General features: G+C 40.6%; 2 protein-coding genes across 4 annotated transcripts; both read left to right on the plus strand.

Annotated features, from left to right (window-relative positions):
- Positions 1–82: 82 nt before the first annotated feature.
- On the plus strand, positions 83–1,532 carry LOC135614176 (zinc finger CCCH domain-containing protein 35-like). Its single transcript, XM_065111238.1, has one exon. It carries the CDS (start codon positions 97–99, stop codon positions 1,222–1,224), a length of 1,128 nt encoding a protein of 375 aa, XP_064967310.1. The 5' UTR covers positions 83–96; the 3' UTR covers positions 1,225–1,532.
- A 5,416-nt stretch (positions 1,533–6,948) lies between these two features.
- LOC135582682 (transcription factor bHLH157-like) lies at positions 6,949–14,262 on the plus strand. Of its 3 annotated transcripts, none has more exons than XM_065111242.1 (10): positions 6,949–7,938; positions 8,609–8,815; positions 10,181–10,259; positions 10,360–10,401; positions 10,508–10,567; positions 11,425–12,648; positions 12,746–12,847; positions 13,545–13,685; positions 13,752–13,877; positions 14,018–14,262. In XM_065111242.1, the coding sequence occupies exons 1-10, from the start codon at positions 7,838–7,840 to the stop codon at positions 14,105–14,107; spliced, it is 2,172 nt and encodes a 723-aa protein (XP_064967314.1). In that variant the 5' UTR covers positions 6,949–7,837; the 3' UTR covers positions 14,108–14,262. The 3 variants fall into 3 exon arrangements, with proteins under 3 accessions (XP_064967314.1, XP_064967315.1, XP_064967316.1); XM_065111243.1 differs by having other exon boundaries at positions 6,949–7,161; XM_065111244.1 differs by lacking the exon at positions 6,949–7,938 and having other exon boundaries at positions 8,735–8,831.
- The last annotated feature ends 6,425 nt before the right edge of the window (positions 14,263–20,687 follow it).

Here is a 20,687-nt window from a genome sequence, read left to right on the forward strand (position 1 = left end):
CCGCGGTTACTGCAACCCCAACCGGGTTCACCCTCGTAGTTTATAATCACCCCTTGAGCGCTGCGACAAACTAGGTAGCAGGAGAGCCAGCGAGAGATGATGGCCATGATGATGACGGGGGCAGAAGGAGGGGACCGTCGTCATCCGACGGTCGTTGTTCCGCCGTGGTCGTCGCCCTTCGAGAGTCCGGCGGCGGGGATTGACTACCACCTCTTGGCCGCCGCCGGCGGGGAGTCCACCCTCGCGCTGCTGCAGCGCCAGCTGCGGTTCGACGGCCAGGAGGCGGGATGGGTGGAGGAGGACGTGGAGGAGCCCGACTCGGCCGTGGACGTCTACTCGTCGGACGAGTTCCGAATGTATGAGTTCAAGGTGCGGCGGTGTGCGCGCGGCCGCTCCCACGACTGGACCGAGTGTCCCTTCGTCCACCCTGGTGAGAAGGCGCGTCGCCGAGACCCCAGGAAGTACCACTACTCCAGCGCGGCGTGCCCGGACTTCCGCAAGGGCGGTTGCAAGCGCGGTGACGCCTGCGAGTTCGCTCACGGGGTGTTCGAGTGCTGGCTCCACCCGGCGCGCTACCGGACGCAGCCCTGCAAGGACGGCACCACCTGCGCCCGCCGCGTCTGTTTCTTCGCCCACGCGCCCGACCAGCTCCGCGTCCTTTCGCAGCATCAGCAGACGCCAACATTACCCGCGGTGGAGTCCTATGATGGTTCGCCGCTACGCCAACAGCAGGCGCTGGAGTGCTACATATCGAAGAAACTGATGTCCTCCAAAACCTCGACGCTGATGTCTCCGCCGGTTTCCCCGCCGATGTCACCAAGCAGGACGGCACTCCGGCGGGCGTCGTGGCCGGTGGTAACATCTCTGAACGAGATCGTGGCCGCACTGCAGCAGCTACAGCTCACCCAGGCGAATCCAGCGCCTAGCTGTTGGAACTTACAATTAGGTGACGGTCTGTTCGGATCGCCAAGATGCACCGCAGCGGGGTTCAATGCCGGCTTCTGCAGTCTGCCATCGACTCCAACGATGGCGGGGACGAGTGGCGGCGGACTGGGGTGGGCGGACGACGCGGACGGTGGGTTGGCGCAGGGGGAAGAGCCAGTGGAGAGGGTGGAGTCGGGGAGAGCCCTCAGAGCGAAGATCTTCGAGAAGCTGAGCAAAGAATGCGTTGTGGAGCGAGCCGAGGCGGCTCGGCCGGTGCCGGCGCCGGAGGTGGTGAAGTGATATGCGGGAGGAGGAATCTTATGGGTGACCGTAAACCGTCGAGGGAGATAGAGAAGATGGATGTAGAATATTTGTACATAGAAAATGGTGGTGGGAATGGAACCGTGGTGGATCTGTTTTGGGGATTCTTCCTGCAGAAAGAAGGAAGGTGAAGTGATCCATGGAAGATCGAAGCAAGCAGGAGCAGCACCGCGGCCTTATCCTTGTGATTGCAATGTGAAATCTGTAATTATCACGTCTGTATTTTGTAGTATATATGTAACTTTGTATCACGACGATTTAGTGAGACATGTCACTCCTCGCTGGTACATGTCCGATGCATATGCGATAGCATTTCTTGTCCTCAGCTCGCCATTCGACGATTCATTCATTACTCCCTTCTCTGTCGCCTATCTCGTGGTACGGGGACAGTGCGTCTCGACCTTCGCGCCGTTGATCCGGTCAAAGCATAGGACCGGCGTCGTCCCTTCTCGTCTCTTCTGCCACCGCGTTCGCGTCGTCGTAGGCCAGTCATCATCATCCCGTTGATTCCTGCCCCGCTCCTCCGTCGTCGTCGTCACTCCATCGAGGAGGGTCGACCGGTTCAGTGACTGAGTTCACCGGTCCAAATCGATTTAAATTTCTTTCAAAAAAATAATAAAAGAGTGAAATTAAAATCTTAATATCATGTGATAAAAATAAATTAGTCTAATTTTTAGATAAATTATCCAAAAATAAATTTGAATTGAGTTATTATTCAACTAACACAATTATATCTTTCAGTCAGACGATAACACCGAATTAATAGTCAAATTCAATAAAATAAAATGGTATTGTTTGTATAAGATAAAGCTCAATTATCGTTATTATAGATTCTCGGATGTCGAAGCTTTTCTCGGCAAACAAAGGAAGGCGGGTTTCGAGGATGATTTTAAGGTCCTGGAAATCAATCAGCTCGGTGAGCAGACGATGACTCCTCGGGTCTGCGAGCAATCAGCAACCCATGCAGTTCCTTCATCATCTATTGGCTAAAAGATACAGTGGATAGATAACATTGTCGTACGGATAACATCAATCATGTTTATTGGAATAGGAAAACTTACAATGCCCACCGTAATGAGCCAAACACATATATTACATCATTCATATACTTCAGATCGACGTGCAGACACACACACAGGTGCGCTAAACACAAGGAAGACGAAGATGTTTCGATCGAGCTGTCTAATTGAACAACACATTAGGAGAATATGGACTGGAAAAGTACCTGCATAAATGCCGCGAATGCAGATGTTTGGACAGAATTGAGCACCGTAGTCCAGGTATCATTGTGATGATGATGATGAGGAGGAGGAGGAGGAAGGGGAGGGGGAGCGTTGTCAACCGAGTTCCAGCTGGCACCATGGTGAGGAGGCGGCAGCGGCGGGGGACGGGGAGGAGCAGGAAAAGGAGCATAGACATGTTGTGGTTGAACGGGAGCATAGAATACCGAGTTCCAGTGACCATGGTGAGGGGGCAGCGACGGCGGAGGGGGAGGAGCAGGGCCATAGCCATGCGGTTGAGCGTAATAACTAGGGTAGGGATAAGGATAATAAGATAAATGATGGTAGGGAGGAAAGGAAGGATAATGGCCAAAGTGTGATCCCGGATTCATGGAGCGGGAATTGTCAGGAGGAACAAAAGAGGTATTGCGACCGTCGACCGTCGCTGCCGCCGTATGACAGGATAGATACTGTCGGGTGCACTCGGCATGCACCTGAAAGTCGGGCGGATTAGTGGTATAGAAGGAGCAGCCTTCCAGTATTGAGTGGAGGCACAAGCTGCATACAGCGTTCGTCCCTGCAGGAGCTCTCTCTTCCAGAGTCGCTCGGAACGGGACGCCTGCGTGGGAGAAGCGTATTTCTGTGGGAAGTTCCATTCTCTGCGTTCTGCACGCAGCAAGAAGGAGCCTGTGATTTGTAGTAAGGAATAGGCGTGGTGAAGGGAGGACGACGCACTGGACATATATAGAACGCAGGGTTTGCTAGCACAGACCATTGACTCAGTCTGGCCATACTAGTTCGAGGAAGGAGACGCAACGCGGTTGCGATACTTGTCTCAGTGTGAGACGTAGATACACATTGACGGCACAGAAGCCTCAGTACGATGTCGACTTCATTGTGGCGAGTGGTGAAGACGTTGACTTGGAAAGAGTATTATTTTAGGTTACGATTCATGATTACAGTACATTAAATACAGAGAGCTAACGTTGAAATTAAATACAGTAGTAGAATAGACAGATTATCGATTTTCTCGGAGCAAATTAATCATTAAAAGTTAATGATATGAAGCTAGAAAGAAGGAAAGAATCGTATGTGTAGCGCTAGGATGATGGTTCATCGGCGAGAGCCAAGCGAGTGTTCCCGAGTCGAGTATAGGAAGAAGGAAGAAGGGGTCCACCATGGAAAACTATGGAACCTCTGGTTGACTTTGGAATTAGAATTTTGGGAATTGAAGCCAAGTTTCATTTTGTGATGTGCCATGAGTATTAGGATATGATTTTTTATTATTTAGAAAAATTTATATTCTATCTGTTAGTTAATACTAGGCTTTCTTGTGGCTTAAGCAGTGCATACTACGGACAACGCGCTGCCGAAGCCAAGGCCTAGAGAAGTTTATGAGGTTGTTATCAACTGGGCCGATGGAGTGTGAGGAGGAGGCCCTTTGGTGGAAGCCACTCCTTGGCCCCATCTAATATAGTCATTCTTTCTTCTTTTTCATTTTTCTTTTAACTCTTGCTTCGTGATCCTTTGGTAGGTACGAATCTTTGGGAGCTAAAGAGCCCAGCAAAAACCTACCTACTAGTTATATATACCCTGCAAGCTAATCACGTAAGTGATGATACGTGTGACATACTGTGTCATCACTCATTATTCGATTCCATTGCACAGATCTATGAACATCACAATATATACAATAGACAATATAAAATAAAAAAATATCAATAATTAATAATAAGTAAAAAGATTGTACAGTATGCCACACGTGCCATCACTCACAATAATGAGATTGATTCACTTTTAAACACAGACCTTAAAAATCTCGGTTATAAGTTACTCGAGAAGTACATTAAAAGATTACGTAGTGTGTCACATGTACTCGTCCATATGATCGAGGTGGCTGGTCTCATAGTTACTCATGTGAGAACACTAAGAATATGGTACAAGTGCTCATTAGAGAATGATCCGCTTACAGAATACTAGATGGTCGATGATACCTCATTGTTAGACAACGATTCCGTCGTCCCAATTGTGTATTTGATCCTTAGACTTGAGACACTAAGGATATCCTATACGAGTACTTCATTCTTTGATACCAAACTTATAGGTTTGAAGATTTTAAATCTAGCACAATTGGTCTTCGGGAGTAGTAGACAACCTTACGAAGATAATTGAGTGTTGATAGAGGATCATCCGCTCTCGGTGTCATGAGAGAAATATCCCATGCGTTCTTACATAGGCAAATCTCTAACCATGGTCATTCGGATTGATAGATAAATAGTTCTCGGGAAGAATCCGATTAAAGTGATACTCGAGTAGATTCCATATGGGTCTGGCAGTACCATACTCGGTATATGGTCTATAGGATATTAGATGAATGAGGGACATAGATACACGGTAACTAAGGACAAATAGGTCCAATGGATTGGATTCCCCTATATCGTTTAGGGACTATGACGTAGTAGCACAGTACGTCCGTAGTCGATGAGTCGAGTGAGTTATTATAGGAGATGATAATTCATTGTGTCAGAATAAGTTTTGACATGTATGATTTATGACTAGCTTGATATTGGGCATAGAGGGTCATGCACATATGATATGTGTTGTGACGAATAAAGGTTTGAATATGATATATCCGTTAGAGCCCATATCGTATTAGATATCCAGTAAGCCCCAGAATTATTGAATCTTATGAATAAGATTCAATAAGAGCCAATGAGAGATTATTTGATAGAGATCCACTAATCCAAAAGACTTGGGTAGTTTGATGGAGATCTAATATCCAATAGAGCAGGATCCATTATTGTTAGTTAATATGAACATTTATAAATATGAGAGAACTAAAGGGGTATAGACTAGATATTTTTTTTCTATCATCTTTTATTCTACTTTCTCTCTCTCCTTCTCAATTGATAATCCTAGTTTAGGGTGTGTGGATAGCAAGAAGGGTCGACCTTTTTTTTTATCACCTAATGCAGATTGTACAATGATTTGAGTAGCGTATTCGTCGCATCTACCATGCGGATCATTGAGTAATGTAGTTGATCTCATTCATCCACTTCTATAGATCCAGAATTTTACAGGGATATATGATCTCCCTGGATAACAAATATCACTTGATTAACTCTAAAACTAATCCTAATTAATCATAAACTTAAATCTAACCTATACCCTAACACTAAACCCAACTCTAAACTTGGTCAAAACCCTTCACATCTGCCTAACTCTAGACCTGTCTTGGTATCTGCTTTTAGACAAGCATGAAACTGTCTCGGTATCTTGCTGATCTCCTTCGACAATTTCTCTCCACCATTTCCTTTTTCTTCTTTTGACTTTCATGAACCCTCTATTCCCTAAAATAATCCCTCTGACCTTTATCTCATTGTGCATGCCACCTCAGGACTGCGTGCCATACCATCTTTGCCCTCTTCTGACATGGATGCTTCACTCAAATGGGTTCTCCGACTACCAAACCTTGTGTGGGCGGTGGGTGGCTCAGTGGTTGTGTGGTGACCTCATCCCTTTTTTTTTTTTATTCAATTTAATTTATATTTCTTTTCTTTGATCTCAAAAGAAGACAAAGCTGAAGCAGACAGCCACAACATTCCCGTAGTTCCATGTGTCCCACCCGAGACACCATTTAGCAATCTCTGCCTTCCCATTGGTTAGCAGAATGTGGGGCCCTTCTCAGAAGACACGCGAGCTCTTCCCGTCTCTCTCTCTCTCTCTCTCGGTGCAGCCTCTCCCTTTCTCGATTAGCCTTGTCGTGTTGAGCGACGACAGGACGACGTCGGTGATGCTGCATCAAATGGCGTGTTTGATTGATCTGCCTGCAGCCGCCCAATGAGTATTCTAATCTTGTCGGGAGAGTCAACCATCCTTAAATTAACATTGGGATGCCTTTCGAAACAAAGTCTTCCCTGCTATTGTCACAACTAAAAGAAGATTCTATCTTGATTTCCTATTTTAAAACCAAAATTAGACATCAGCATGACATGTTCAAAGATGTTTCAAGTGCAATTTCCTTATAATAATAATAATTTAGCCGTTCTTGAATCAATAAATCTCAAGTTCTTGATTTAGTGACAAATAGTTATTTTGAGGGAGCAAAATTGAAGCGTCATTTAGGAATCCATCATGCTTATCCATCATGCCGACACGAATCGCCAAGCTCATCGGCGCTTAAATTTACGGTCATACCCCTCTGACTTACGTACACTGAGGGTGGCCCCACGTGTGGGACCTTTTGCTGGTGCGGCGCTGGGTAATCTTTCCTTCACGTTGTCCCGACGCCAATCGCAAAAGACCACGAGTTTAAATGTATGTTTACTATTGTGGGACCCATTGAAAGACCGTTCACGATAGAGGAAGTCGTTGCCGGTAATCTATGGGTATGAAACGTTAGGTACGTATAATTTTGCTCAGATTCTTAAATACAGTTTAGTCGCCCGTATCACGTCCGGCAAAAGGCGCATAAAAGGGACGGAGGGCGCGATGAGCCGTACGACGTCGTCTTCACCCTCGCGGAAGCCCGCGAGACGATCAAAGAACCCAAGTCGGAATCTTCCATTGTCTAATCTCTAGCTTTTTGCTCCCTGAGGCAGAAATCTTGTACGAACGACGTTTACATCGAAAGGATTTTCTCGGATGGCTCAGGGACCGTTCCAACCGGCGGAAAAGGCTTCGGATGGCGAAATCGGTGATGCTTTTGTCTTTCGTCTGCTAATTTGCTCTCTTTCTCGAGATCTTTACTTTCGTAACTGAGTAGATGCTAAAAAGTTTGGATTTGGGCGGGAAGTTCTTGGTTTTCCCAAAGATCTCTCGTCTCTCTGCAAAAAAGTAGGCCATCAAGACGCCTATAGCAGTGCTTCTATGCTGGGGTTTCTTTTTCCTGGAATAACTGCGACACCCTGACGTTGATAAGAAGGTGCCACACTAAAGATGATAGAAATCTGTGTTAGCTATTAACAAACAAGAAAAAGATCGATAATCATCGGATTAGACCATGAACGAGGGAGGTGTTGTGTAGGTGTTAAGCTTTAGCAGTCTTCTGTATCAGATAGAAAATTTAGCTTTTCAGGCTCCATCCTGCCGAGGAAAACAACGGTGTCAAGTGACTTCTTGAATTATCGGTCACTGGTTCTTCTTGTGTCGCTTAGTGGGTGCTTGAGTGCAAACAGAGACGCAACCTACTTATAACTCAGTACGCGGGGCCAAATATGCGCTTAGTGCTACTTGGTTCTGCTGAGCCACCGATCAAAGGACGAGCTGGTTTACGGAGGAAGCAAGCAGGACGGGGCTGCTACCGAGCCAGCTGAGAAAGTTCTGGTTTCTTGAAATTTCACCTTCTCAGAGGTCAGATATCGAGTTTGTAAATGAGAAATACCACCATGCTGAGGCAGTTGCTGAGGAATCTGTGTCACAACACGCGGTGGGACTATGCTGTCTTTTGGAAGCTTAAGCAGGAGACAAGAACGTAAGATTCTTTATATAGACATCATTCAGTGTGCTTCTCTAGTTCGAGATAAAAGGATATCCATGTAACTGTTCTTAACTAGTTCTGTTTTCATTGAACTTGTTACTGCATACGTATCCTATAGCCGGGCTTACTCAGAAGCTCACCAAGTCTTTTTCTTTAACTTGCATCTAGGTATGTTTAGTTTCATATTTTGTCTTATTATGATCAATTTGGTGTCATTATGTCCATTTTATAATGCTGCTGCAGGCACAAGTTGCCTTTAGACTAGCTGGTTTCCTGGGTCAACATATTTCATTCAAATACACATTTTGTATTGAAGATGTTAGGGAGCATGCTACTTGCTTCCTTTTTTTTCTTCTTTTACATGCTTTTTGCCCCGAATAATGTAACTTATACCGAATCTAGGTTTGCCGCATAACTTTGACTTGTTTATTGTTCTACTTATATAACTATGAGATGGTTGGATACTTCTGTTTGTGGTACTTTTGTTCTAGTTTTATCTGGTATACAAGTAGTCGAGACAATTACTATTTTTTTGTCACAAGCATCAGCAAAAATATTTGCTTCCGGTGTGACTTTCACCTAGGTTACACACCTCTTCTCATACTATCTATGAGATCCAACACCATTATTTTTTTTGCTGATCTATCATGTATTATTATTTCAGGGTGTTGACATGGGAGGATAGCTATTTTGATGATGCAAAAGCAAGAATTAAATTGGAAGATACTCTGTCTGATGGATCCCTCCATATTAACCGTGGGATGATTTCTTTTGTGGATTCTAATGATGCCCAATATCAAAATTGTACTAGTCATCCAATCAAGGTGTCGTTGGCAAATATGAAATGTCATCGTTATTCACTTGGGGAAGGGTATGCAGGCTGAGCCGTTAGTTATTCTCACCCCCATTTTCCTTTTGCCCTCTTTAGGTTGCTCAACTAGTCACCTTACTAGTCAAGACTCTAGGGAGGTTATTCTAGTGTTTCGATATATCTAATCTCAATAACTTTAACATCTCAAACTCTGGATGGTAGGTCATTTTTGTTCCTTTTTTCTGTCTTCTTTGTTACCACTTTTTCCATATTTGTGAAAGATGACAATTCCAGCATTGCATGTAAAGATAATAATGTTGTAGTTTTACTGGTTTCACTGGGTTTGGATCTTTTAAGTCATTTGGGTGTCTGTTTAAGCATCTGATTTATGCAGAAATGGATGAAAGATCACTTTAAACTTATTTTCAATATACTAGATGTTTTTGCTATTTATCTTTTATTAATATTCTCTCTGTCAGTCAGTTTAAGCAGATAGTTTATTCTTTCATTCCTTGTATGCATATGTCAGCTAACAAAGTCTTGTTGTAAGCCTTAATCTCAACTAATTTGGTGTTCCATGGTCATCTTGGACTTTTCAGCTTTTTAGGTGTTTAGGAGTAACAGACTGGCTTTTGTTGCATTTTATGGACATATTAATAAAAATGTCTAAATAAAATATTTCAGTTGAATGAGAAGTTCAGTTGTTAAAAAGCTTTTTCTCTTGTGCGAATTTAGTGCTAATAAAGCTGGGAGTTCTGGGATTGTTTTACGTAATATTGTAATGGTAGCACAGTTGTGAAAAAGTTATAGCTGAAATAAGCAAATGCTGTCTAGATTTTGTCTTACATTCACCCTTCTGGAAGAAGGTTCCTCTTTCTAAATATCTTATTATCTGTTTCTTTTTCGAAGATTACTAATCATGTTTGGCATAGTCCAGATATACGATAATGAGAATAGTTATCACAATGTTTGAACTTGAGGATTCTCTCCCTTTTCTGTCTTCAGTCAAAACTGAGAGACATGCTCCTGATGTGCATGGAACTCTTTCAAGGAAAGACCACAAAAAACCAAAGCCGATGATCAATGCTTGACCTAATGCAACCTCAAAATATAAAAAAGTCTGAATATAAAGAAAAAAAAGTGACATCTAGAACAAAAGAACTTTGAAGTGAAACACAGTGATGTCAATGGCCGAGATCTATCTTTTGAAGCAAACTAAACTATCAATATCAAAACAATTTTTGCTGCTCGAATTTTTTTTCCTATAAATTTGATAGTCTAAATGAAAATACAAGTCCTGTTGATCAAAATACTCAACATGGAATTTGATCTCCAAAATCCTGCATCTGGAATCTTCTAGCATATCACCTTTTGAATCCTCAACGAGGATTTCTTAGTTTACAGGCTTGCATGTTTGTCTTACAGGGTTGTGGGGAAAGTGGCACTTACCCGGAGGCATTCCTGGATCTTTGCTGATGAATTGAAATCTGAAGACCACTTAGATGTGAGTTGTTAGTTTGGTCACTGCTATCTCAAAATTGGCTACTATTATTCTCTTACAAGTAATGAAATGCAAATTGAGGAAATTTTTTTTCCTTGTACAGTCATGCGAGGATTGGCAACTGCAGTTGGCAGCAGACATTAAGGTAGTGGTCATCTGTTTTATTCAGAGTTGTTAAATATTGTGATCCTCTTTCCTTCTGCCTAAGCCTTTACTAATATACACATTTGGATGATTCGATGGTTTTGCAGACTATTTTGCTTGTACCTGTTGCCTGTTATGGAGTTGTTCAGCTTGGTTCATTAGAAACGGTTGGTTCCTTTGATCTGGTTATATCAGTTTATGACTGTAGTCAAATATTTGGTTCCTCAGATCTAGTTTTTATATTTAGTATATGCCTACAGTTCTTAGAGATATTAGATGTCAACCATTAATGAGAGTACCTTCCCCAGTAGATTGGATAATAAGCATTTATGATCAACCAGTTAAACAAAATACCTTTTGTTCCCAAGTACAACAAGGTGTTTTCAGGTAAAGATATACTCGGTACTTTTCAAGAAAAATTCTTACTTGGACGAGTGCTTTATCTTTCAATTACAAACAACTACCTCCTCTGTTGACCAGTCCATAGCACAATCCAATATGGACTCTGGGATCATGATTCCACTATCTGTTTTCAGTACCTATTCCTATTGGAGAGAGAAACTCTTTTACTGAAGTAAGCACAATTAAGCAAATCTTGCGTCACCTTTATCATGGCCATTTCTTAGACAGTTTTGCTACAGAGACCTTTCTCTTGGTCAACTAATTGATAGCTCCATTATTTTCTATTCTTCGTTTTGCATCTTATTGTCTTCATTTTTTTTCCCATTACATTAACAGGGCTGTTGTTAAGGCAAGCAATATCCTTTGTCACTAAACCAAGGCATCGCCCATCATCCATCAGTGACAAAGCGTATAATGCAGCCCAGAAAATTTGCTTAAAAGTGGTGATTTATTTGAAATCTCTTGCTTTTTTTTTTGTTAATGATAGCTTCCAGTTGACTGCATTCAGTGTTTAATTTTTGCATTTTATTTTTGAGCTTTGCTACTATTTATCATTTCCATGGTATATCCAATTATCAGGATATTCCATCTTGACAAATTTTCTTTTCCCTCTAAAATTCAGGTTGTGGAAGATACAACATTGGTGTTCCACATTAAATGCTTATTCTCTGCTCTTTACCATGACTTGGAGACTAGTGATTCCGTAGATTCAGGCATTAATTGTTCAAACATCTTATCACCAGTTAATGTGCCTTCCTTGACAAACAGTTCAACATCAATTTTCAGTTCATTCAATTCATCTCAGGTGCAACAGCCTTGGACTATTGATTCTAACATGTTGCCCTTTTTCATGGTTGACCATAATTCTCCATCGTCAGAGAACATTTTGGAGAAAATTCTTGACACAGATACAATACTAGATATAGATGAAAATGTTATTAATGCAGCGTGCAATTATCTGTGGCTAGCCTCCACTGAAGAACCACAGTACTTCAGCCACCCAAATACCATGCCTGAAGGTGATACGTTTGATCTTTTGTTCACCGAAAATGAGACAAAAATAAGTTTACAACCAGATCCTTTAGATTGTATATCAATTTCTGACAAAGAGCAGTATGGCTATGATTTAAGTGCTGAAGATATGACATACAAGGAATCAGAAAAGAATTATGCTGGCAAGACAAATTCCTTAGTAAATGGCAGATTTCTTTCCTTTCCAATTGATTCAGAGCTGCACAAGGCACTTGGAATTACTTCTATGGAAGAATACAATGGCTGTTTCTTGAATACAACAGTACCAATGGACGATGGACCTGATAATTCAATTACTACCTTCCAAGGTGTGGTATCCGAGTATCATGATCACACATTTGATGAATCTAATTCATGGCTAATTAAAGAAAGTGAGACAGAATATCTGTTTGATGCAATGGTAAGCAGTTTACTCTGTGGCTCAGATGATGACACATTTGATGGCAAATCTTTGAGATCATTCAGTGATAACTTATCAGAGAGGCTGGTTGATTCTTCCCCAAGAGAAAACAAAAGTGAATCCAGTGTCTTGGACATTTGCAGTGTACTGCCGACCAGTCAACAGAGGTCCACATCTGTATCAAAAGCTGATGGATTCATGAGTTCTCCTATTTCTTCATGCAAGAGTTTCTGTAAGTCGACTAATGAAGATAATTACAATCACATGGCTAAAGGACGCTACAGCAAAAAGTTGGCCATGATAAACAAAAGAGGAGTTAGAAATGGCAACAGCCACAAACCAAGACCAAGAGACAGGCAGTTGATCCAAGAGCGAGTCAAGGAATTGCGCGAGCTTATTCCTAATGGATCAAAGGTAAGTCATTTAAGAGATCATTGGTTAAGGAGTACTCCTAGCATGTCCTCTGGTCTTTAAATCATGTGTTCTAACGCCATTTCCTTCTGCTGTACAGTGCAGCATCGATGCATTGTTGGATAGAACTGTTAGCCATATGGTATTCCTGCAAAGTATCTCTTCTCAGGCTGAAAAACTGAAACAAACTGCGGACACAGAGGTAGATAAACCATCATGGAGGTCTTGATGATCATAAGCACTTCTGGTAGCATTGTCTAAAATCATTAATAGTAGTTGCTGTGCACCATTTAATTGCTTTACCTGGTTCTCTAGGATCTCAAACTATGCCCCTTAGGTGCTGCCGAAGGAGTGCACGCACTTAGTTTATAAATTGGCATGGTTCGCTAAACTTAAACTTGTGAGGTATTAGATTGTTTTGTGTGTCCATGACTCTAAATATGGTTATCCCTACCATGAGATCACCAAATATGTAGCATCAATCCTTGTGATTTTTCATTCCCTGGTTCTCTTGACAAAAGAAAGTGGTGCGGATTATATCTCTATTCAAGCCACAACTACAATCGTCCCATCACTCCAGGGACATGATTAATGTTCTCGCACAAACCTTCACCTGTGAGATGGCAGCCATATTTTATAGCCATGCCACAGTACTAAGAGAAGCTGACATAATGCTGATGCTCACTTCGGAGGATATCTGAGCCCTGAACTCTGTTTTACTACATAATATACCTTGACCTTGCTGCAACTACAACTGATTACCAATGAGGAAATTTTCATTTTTAAGTTGTTTTATGGGAAAAAAAAAGAAAGCTGGATGACACAACTGCTGACTAAAATTTTGATAATACTGCATATAGATGGTATTTTTACTGAACCAGCGGACAATGAAATTGCAGGCCAAAAGTGAGCTTTGCAGTTCTGCGAAACCACAAACTCAAGCTAATGGAGCCAACTCGGCCTGTGAAGAGGGGAAAAAACCAGAGTTTTGGCCTATACTAGTTGAAAACCTTGACCAACCGGGACAAATCCTCATAGAGGTACCATATAATATTTTGAGTAAATGATTATTTTCCACCTCGTTGCTAAGCTATGTATCTCACCAGGTGCAGTGCAATGACTATGAGCTCTTTCTGGAAATTGTGCATGTCATTAGGCGACTAGAGCTGACAATCCTGAAGGGAGTTCTGGAAAGTCGATCGAACAAACTCTGGGCTCATTTCATAATCGAGGTAGGCTGATGCCAAGCTTGAAACACACTATACTTGGATAGTGATGAGCGAGATGACCATTTACGGTTTACGTTTACTCGAAGAATTAAATTTTCGTTTCATCACTCTAACATGAGACAATGGCATATTCTTCTAAACAGGCGTCCAAAGGCTTCCACAGAACACACATTCTTTTGCCGCTGATGCAGCTTTTGCAGCGAAAATATGCACTGATGCCATGCAAGTTCTGATCACTCATCATGTTGGATTACTGAAATATCGGCTTGTATGTGTTAACGTTATCTTGAATGAATGTAGATGAACTTAAAGTTGTATGCTTAAACAATTTACGTACTACTATGTCAATTGAGTTTATCATCAAAATTACATGCATAATTTTCGTGTATAGATTTTCTGGAAAATGCAATTAGGAAGATTTTCGGGATGTACATGTCAAGAAAAAATATCATGAATCAAAGTTTGGCAGTAAGAAGTTGAACCGAAGAGACGTAGGTAAAGATAGAGTTCAACAAGGCATTCTTACTGCCACGGTGAATGCAGTGGTGGTGTTGTTGGAGATGCTCACCTTCTTTTGATAGATACGTAGATAGATATATAGATGCCCCCATCAACTTAGACATGAAAGGTGTCAGCTGCCATGTCATGCACCAATTTAAATGGAACACTGTACCGTAACAATCGTACTGTGTGAGCCACACGCACACACCTCGAACGAGCCAATCATCGAAGGACGCGATCTCTACTTCACATGGGTTCGTGTGACTTCCAACAGCGTTGGTGGGCACCGCCACGATGTTGCGTATGAATCCTCTCTTCATCGCTTCTCGTAGTGACTGACTTAAATTGCGTCCCAATTTTCTACGTGAATCGGAGAGGATGACACCTCCATACCCCACCGACAGTCTTTGGCTTACACACTTGACGAATCCAAAAGAGATGGTTCTCAGATTCAATGTAAATTGCATGAACGATTGGATTCAATTATTGGAGCGGCATGAGGGCCTACTCGAACATTGCTCGAGTCACTTCATATGATTTCTTCGTCCAACCAAAGTTTGGTCTTGAGATGATGGTATACTACTATTCAGCCACGAAAAATGTTTCCATCGCATGTCCTTATCCACACCCATATCATTTATCTAAAACACAACTCTTTGCGAGATAAAAGAGTTGTGTTTTGCTACCACATAGTATTCTATCAATCGATTTAATGCTTGGAACGAAGGAATTCCTCGGAGATGCACAAAAAAAGTAAGGGGAGAGAGAGAGAGGTGATTGGCGTCGGGATTGGTGCACGTGCAGTGCGAGTTTTCTGGGAAGAACCAAATCCATGCACGTAGGCGGAGGGAGAGGAGCGGTGGCAGTGAGTTGGATGGAATCGAATGGGACGGGCTGCAGTGAGAACGCTGCCACTGTCGGCTAGTGAAGGCTGCCATTCCCCAGTAGCTTTGCCTTCGCTTCTACTCCCCTCATCTGGAGATGGAGAGAGCTTTGTCTTCACTTCTACTCTCCCCACTTGGAGAGAGAGAGAGAGAGAGAGAGAGAGAGAGCACAGAGGAAGGACTTCGGATTCCATTGCCAAAAACAGCAACTACACACTGCAATCATTTGGCTTCCGGCGGCAAAGGCAGGCAATAAGAAAAATCACGATAGCTTCATACCTAAATTCCTTCACTCCTATCTATTTCTTTTAAAAAAATTATTATATCAAATAATATGTACAAAATTTAAAATTTAAACCTAAAATATATTACTTATATAATAATATATTAATCAATTCGAATATGTGGACAGATATCAATCTGTCTTAAATGTGAAAACGTATAAAACCATATTTCTCAAATATGAAAAAATAATAATAAAATTTCATCTTTGATAAGCAAAAGATATTTATGTTCCAATAAATTGACATTTTGTTACTCTTTATTTTTTTATAAAAAATAATAATATAACATAAATTCTGAAATTAAAGTTGAGGATGAAATCTCTAAGTTCCAATATCAAAATATTTTTTTATTTTTTTTTTAAACAATAGGGGATAAGACATTCATTCAAGCGGTCTAACTTTGCTGATCAATCAATTAGCGGTAGTTAGTTGTGAGATAAAGTAATAAACTAGAGTGTGATATAAAAGTTGATCAGAAATTTATTGACATATTCTTATTTATACAAGTTAAGAGGAGAGTAACGAGATTTCCTCGTGTAATTCAGAAAATCTTATATGCTATCATGCCCCCGCAAGATGGTGCTCATGTCAAGGATGTTGATCTTAGACCGATGCAATGAAATTAGTTTATGGGCTAGAGGTTTCGCAAGTGAGTATGCTAGTTGATCAGCCGTATGTATGTGAGAACACGTAGTTGATGTCGGACAACTTGATCTCGCACGAAGTAGAAGTCGATGACAATATGTTTCGTGTGAGTGGAATACTAGATTAGCGCATGTGTATGTAGTTCCGATATTATCACAATATATTGTAGAAGAGTGGAGTCGATGTTAAGTTCCTTAGTAGATTCGTGACCCATTGAGTTCTACAATAGCGACGACGATGACACGGTATTTAACTTCAGTTGTAAACTGTGCAACTATCTTTTGCTTCTTAGAACTCCAACTGATTAGTTCCAAGGAAGACAATATACCCCGATGTAGATATTTAATCATCAAAGTTTTCTACTCAATCAGCATTGCAAAGGCATGGAGATGAAGTAGAGAGTGTTTGTAAAAAAATAGGCCATGATTAAGTGTCCTTTTAAGATATCACAAGATTCGTTTGACTGCAGACCAATGTGTAGTAGATGATCGATGCATAAATTATGATAATTTATTGATCACAAATGAAATATCTGGACAGGTAAGAGCTAAGTATTATAAGAAGCCAATTACTTATCGATATTGAGTGAGTTCCGTAGTATGACTTCCATCACATAATTTGACTAATTCACTAGTAAAGTGAAGAGTTGAAACCTCTTTTGCTTTATGTATATTTGTCTTTGATCATAAATCTTGAATGTGCTTTCTTTGTAATAGAAAGAGACATGAAAATGTATATGTTTCGTCTACTCCCAAAAAGCAGCTCAAGGTTCCTAGATCTTTAAGAGAGAATTAATCTACCAATTGTTTGATGACTGATTAGATCTCTATAGGATTATTACCTATGACAATAATGTCATCCACATACACTAGAAGATAAATTGTGTGCCTCCATTTTGTTGTCGTAGAAATAACGAGATATCAGACTTGGAGTTGATAAAACTAATTGAAGTTAAAATGAGCCAAGTTCGATGTATCAGGCTCTTAGAGCTTGACGAAGTCTATAAATGGCTTTTTATATTTTACAATCATGCCTTGGATACTGAGGATGGATAAAACCATGAGGTTGCTGCATAAAAACGTTTTCAGTTAGAGTTCCCTATAAAAAGACATTATTAACATCCAATTATCGTAATTGCCAGCCTTTAGTGATGGCCAAACTCAGAACAAGTCATACTATTATGGGTTTAATAATAGGACTAAATGTCTTAGTGAAGTCAACACTAGGTCGTTAATGAAACCCTTTGACAACGGATCTATTTGAGTTTCGCTTAATTCGAAAGATCTACTTACACCCGATGATATTTTGTGTGTGATAAAAGAGTACAAGGGTCTATGTTGAGTTATAGAAGAGTGTATTATATTATTTATACATGGCTTTATGCTAGTGTGGAGATTTTTGGGCTTAAGTGAATGTGGTGAGTTCAATAGTCTTAGGTGAGGATTCTGTGATAACATGTAGGTTAATGACTTGACATTGTTTGAAAATATCACTCTTGGAGCGTGTTGTCATTGGATGTTCGGAGGCCATGAGATTGTGATGTTATGTTGTTGGTATAGGCAGTGGAGAGTTACTGACATGGGCCGGGTCAAGCCGAAGTACTTTAGTGTCATTGGGTCTAGAAGGAGGTAAAGACACTGGTTGTGTTTCTAAATATATTGCTTTATGAATAGGGGAAACTTGAGAAGAAGAGAGTGGGGGAAGTAATGGAGGGAATGAGTAGAGTTGCTAAATTGGAGTAGCAGTAGAGTATTGATCCTGAGGGGATGAATTAGACGGTGTCATGGGAAGCTCATTCGATAGGATCAAAGGTATACTCCAATGATGAATGTTTGTTAGAGTGACTTGCATGACAAGAGACTCATAGTTTTGAAAAGGAAAGGTAGACTCCACAAAAATAACGTGACATGATATAAAGACTTTTTAGGTTTAGAGGTTATAACATTGGAAAGCTTTATGTTCAAGATAGTATCCTATGAAGACGTAAAACTTAGATCTTGATGTTATCTTATGGGAGGCATATGGACATAACTATGGATAACATAGACAGCCAAATACATTAAGTTTATGAAGGTTTGAAAGTTTATGAAATAATGTTTCAAATGAGGACTGATATTGTAAAACTGAAGTAAACATACGATTAATAATGTAGACTACAATTTAAAAGGTTGTTGACCAAACGATTGGAGGCATGAGAGCGTAGAAGTGTGAGACCAGTTTTAAATATATGTCGATGTTTACGTTCGGCAGAGCCAACTAGTTGAGGAGTATATAGGGGGTGACTTGATGTGTTGTATACTACAAGCTGAGAGACAAGATGTTAGGGCTTGATATTCGCCTTTACCATCAAAGTAAATTATTTTAATTATAGACTGAAAGTAGTTCTCGATCAATTTTCTAAAGTTGGTAAAGATTGTGAAAACTTTAGATTTATGGTGAAGATGATATAACCATGTGTACTTAGTGAAATAATCGATAAAAATGATATAAAATTTAAACTTGTCAAAAGAAATGGTTGGGGCAAGGCCTCAAACATCGGTATAAATAATCTTAAATGGTTTAAAGCATGATATGAAGGATGTGCTAGAGAGCAGTCTATGACTTTTATTACTAAGACAAGCATCATAATAAGATATAAAGCTACTCGATTTAAAAATGAAAAGAGAATAAAGAGAAAATAATTTCTACTGGATAAGAGACGATGGATGACCAAGGTGACGATGCCACACATCAATTGGAGCTGCAACCAAAGAGTGAACAGTGGGCTGGGTTATTTGTAGAGCTGACGACCATTCATAAATATTGTTTCTATTCTGGCCTTGGAACAATGATGCCCCCATGCTCAAATCCTTGATAAGAAAAGAGTCAGGAAAGAATTAAATTGAATTCCTTTATCATCATCAATGATGGTATCTTCATTTTCGTCATAGTTGTTGTGGATGGACAAGTTCTGAAGATCAGATGTGATGTGATGAGAGGCGATAGAGTCCACAATCTAATTATGTTGATTAGTAGCCGGAGTAGTCATGGATTCACCTGAGGCCACTATGATGGAATAAGGAATCTGGGTTGAGATCGACAGATTTTTGCGTAGTATTCGATCTTATCACACAACTAGCAAACGACTATTTATTAGCTTGTGAGATCAGGATGCTAGGGCTGATGGTCATTGAAGTTGCCAATTTGATAGAAATATTGATGATGTGGATGAAGGAGAGTTTGTTTGGGACCCATAGGGTCAGGAGACATTGTGACCAAACCTTTGTTGACGTTTTTATTATACTGGTTGCTCTTTCTCTTGGATTTTTGACTGACTTAAGTTGTGATGGTTGGTCCGAGCAACCTGTCCTCGCACTTCAAATACGTCTCATAATTAATCAACTTGTCATAGAGTTCTTCAAATGACATTAGTGAGTCGCGTGCCTGAATTACGGCTGCCAATTCCTTGTACTCGTCTCCTAGGCCATTAAGGGTATGAATTATGACTTCTTCGTCACTAAGGGAATGACCTATCAAAGCTAAGTCTTCGATGATAACTTTAATATTTTGTAGATAATCAGCAGTAGTACTTTCATCTTATTTTGTTTTTATTAGACTGGATATAAGACTAAGCATACGAGTATGCAAATGATTTGTCAAGGTTGTTTACAGCTTGTACCATGCTTCTACAGTAGTCGCACATGAAGATATTATAGTTTGTGAGCTGGATTTGGTACTGGACTGGATTCTCCGGGGATGTTGATCATTGCTCTAAGAGCCCTTGTCTTAGAGCAAAGACTTATCATTGCTTCCTCGCTATCCAACGACATCTCCTCACTAGCGAGAAGCTGCGTTCTTCGCTGCTAGTGCTCCTCTTCTCTGCCTTGTCACAACAATCAACCTTCCCCATAAACGTAATCTATCACTGCTCCTGCGACACCTCTAAAGTCCTCGAGCTCCATCACTGCCACACCAACTCCAATGAGTAGCGACGTCACCACTTCGATCGGAGCTCCAAAGGCTTCTAGTTGGCCTCCTCTGCTACTCCAACGGTGATAAACTAGAATGTAATACAAAAATTGATGAAAATTTTATTGATATATTTCTTATTTATACAGGTTAGGAGGAAGAATTTTCCTCGATAGAATAACGAGAATTTTTCATGCAATTAAAAAAATCTTATATGCAATCAGATAGGTCGACTCTCCTTTTTCTCTGTAATAAAAATATGCCAAAGTTATACTCAAGTGATGTGATCATTGTGTACGTGTCTTTTCGTCTCAATCTATCACCACATCATGTTGACGAAACGATCATCTCGGATCTTATCTTGTTCTTGTTGTTCTTTTTGCACCCGACTTAGCTTGCGGTCACGATTCGTCCAAAAATTATCTATAGACAATAATTCTTGTGTGAGATCGATAAGTTTCACATAATTAAATGATTATAATTTGATAAATTTATAATTTCCGATGATCAACTAATGTATTAATTTACAACAAAAATTAAAAAAAAATGAA

The sequence above is a fragment of the Musa acuminata genome, chromosome BXJ2-6 (assembly GCF_036884655.1).
Source record: "Musa acuminata AAA Group cultivar baxijiao chromosome BXJ2-6, Cavendish_Baxijiao_AAA, whole genome shotgun sequence".
NCBI lineage: Eukaryota > Viridiplantae > Streptophyta > Magnoliopsida > Zingiberales > Musaceae > Musa > Musa acuminata.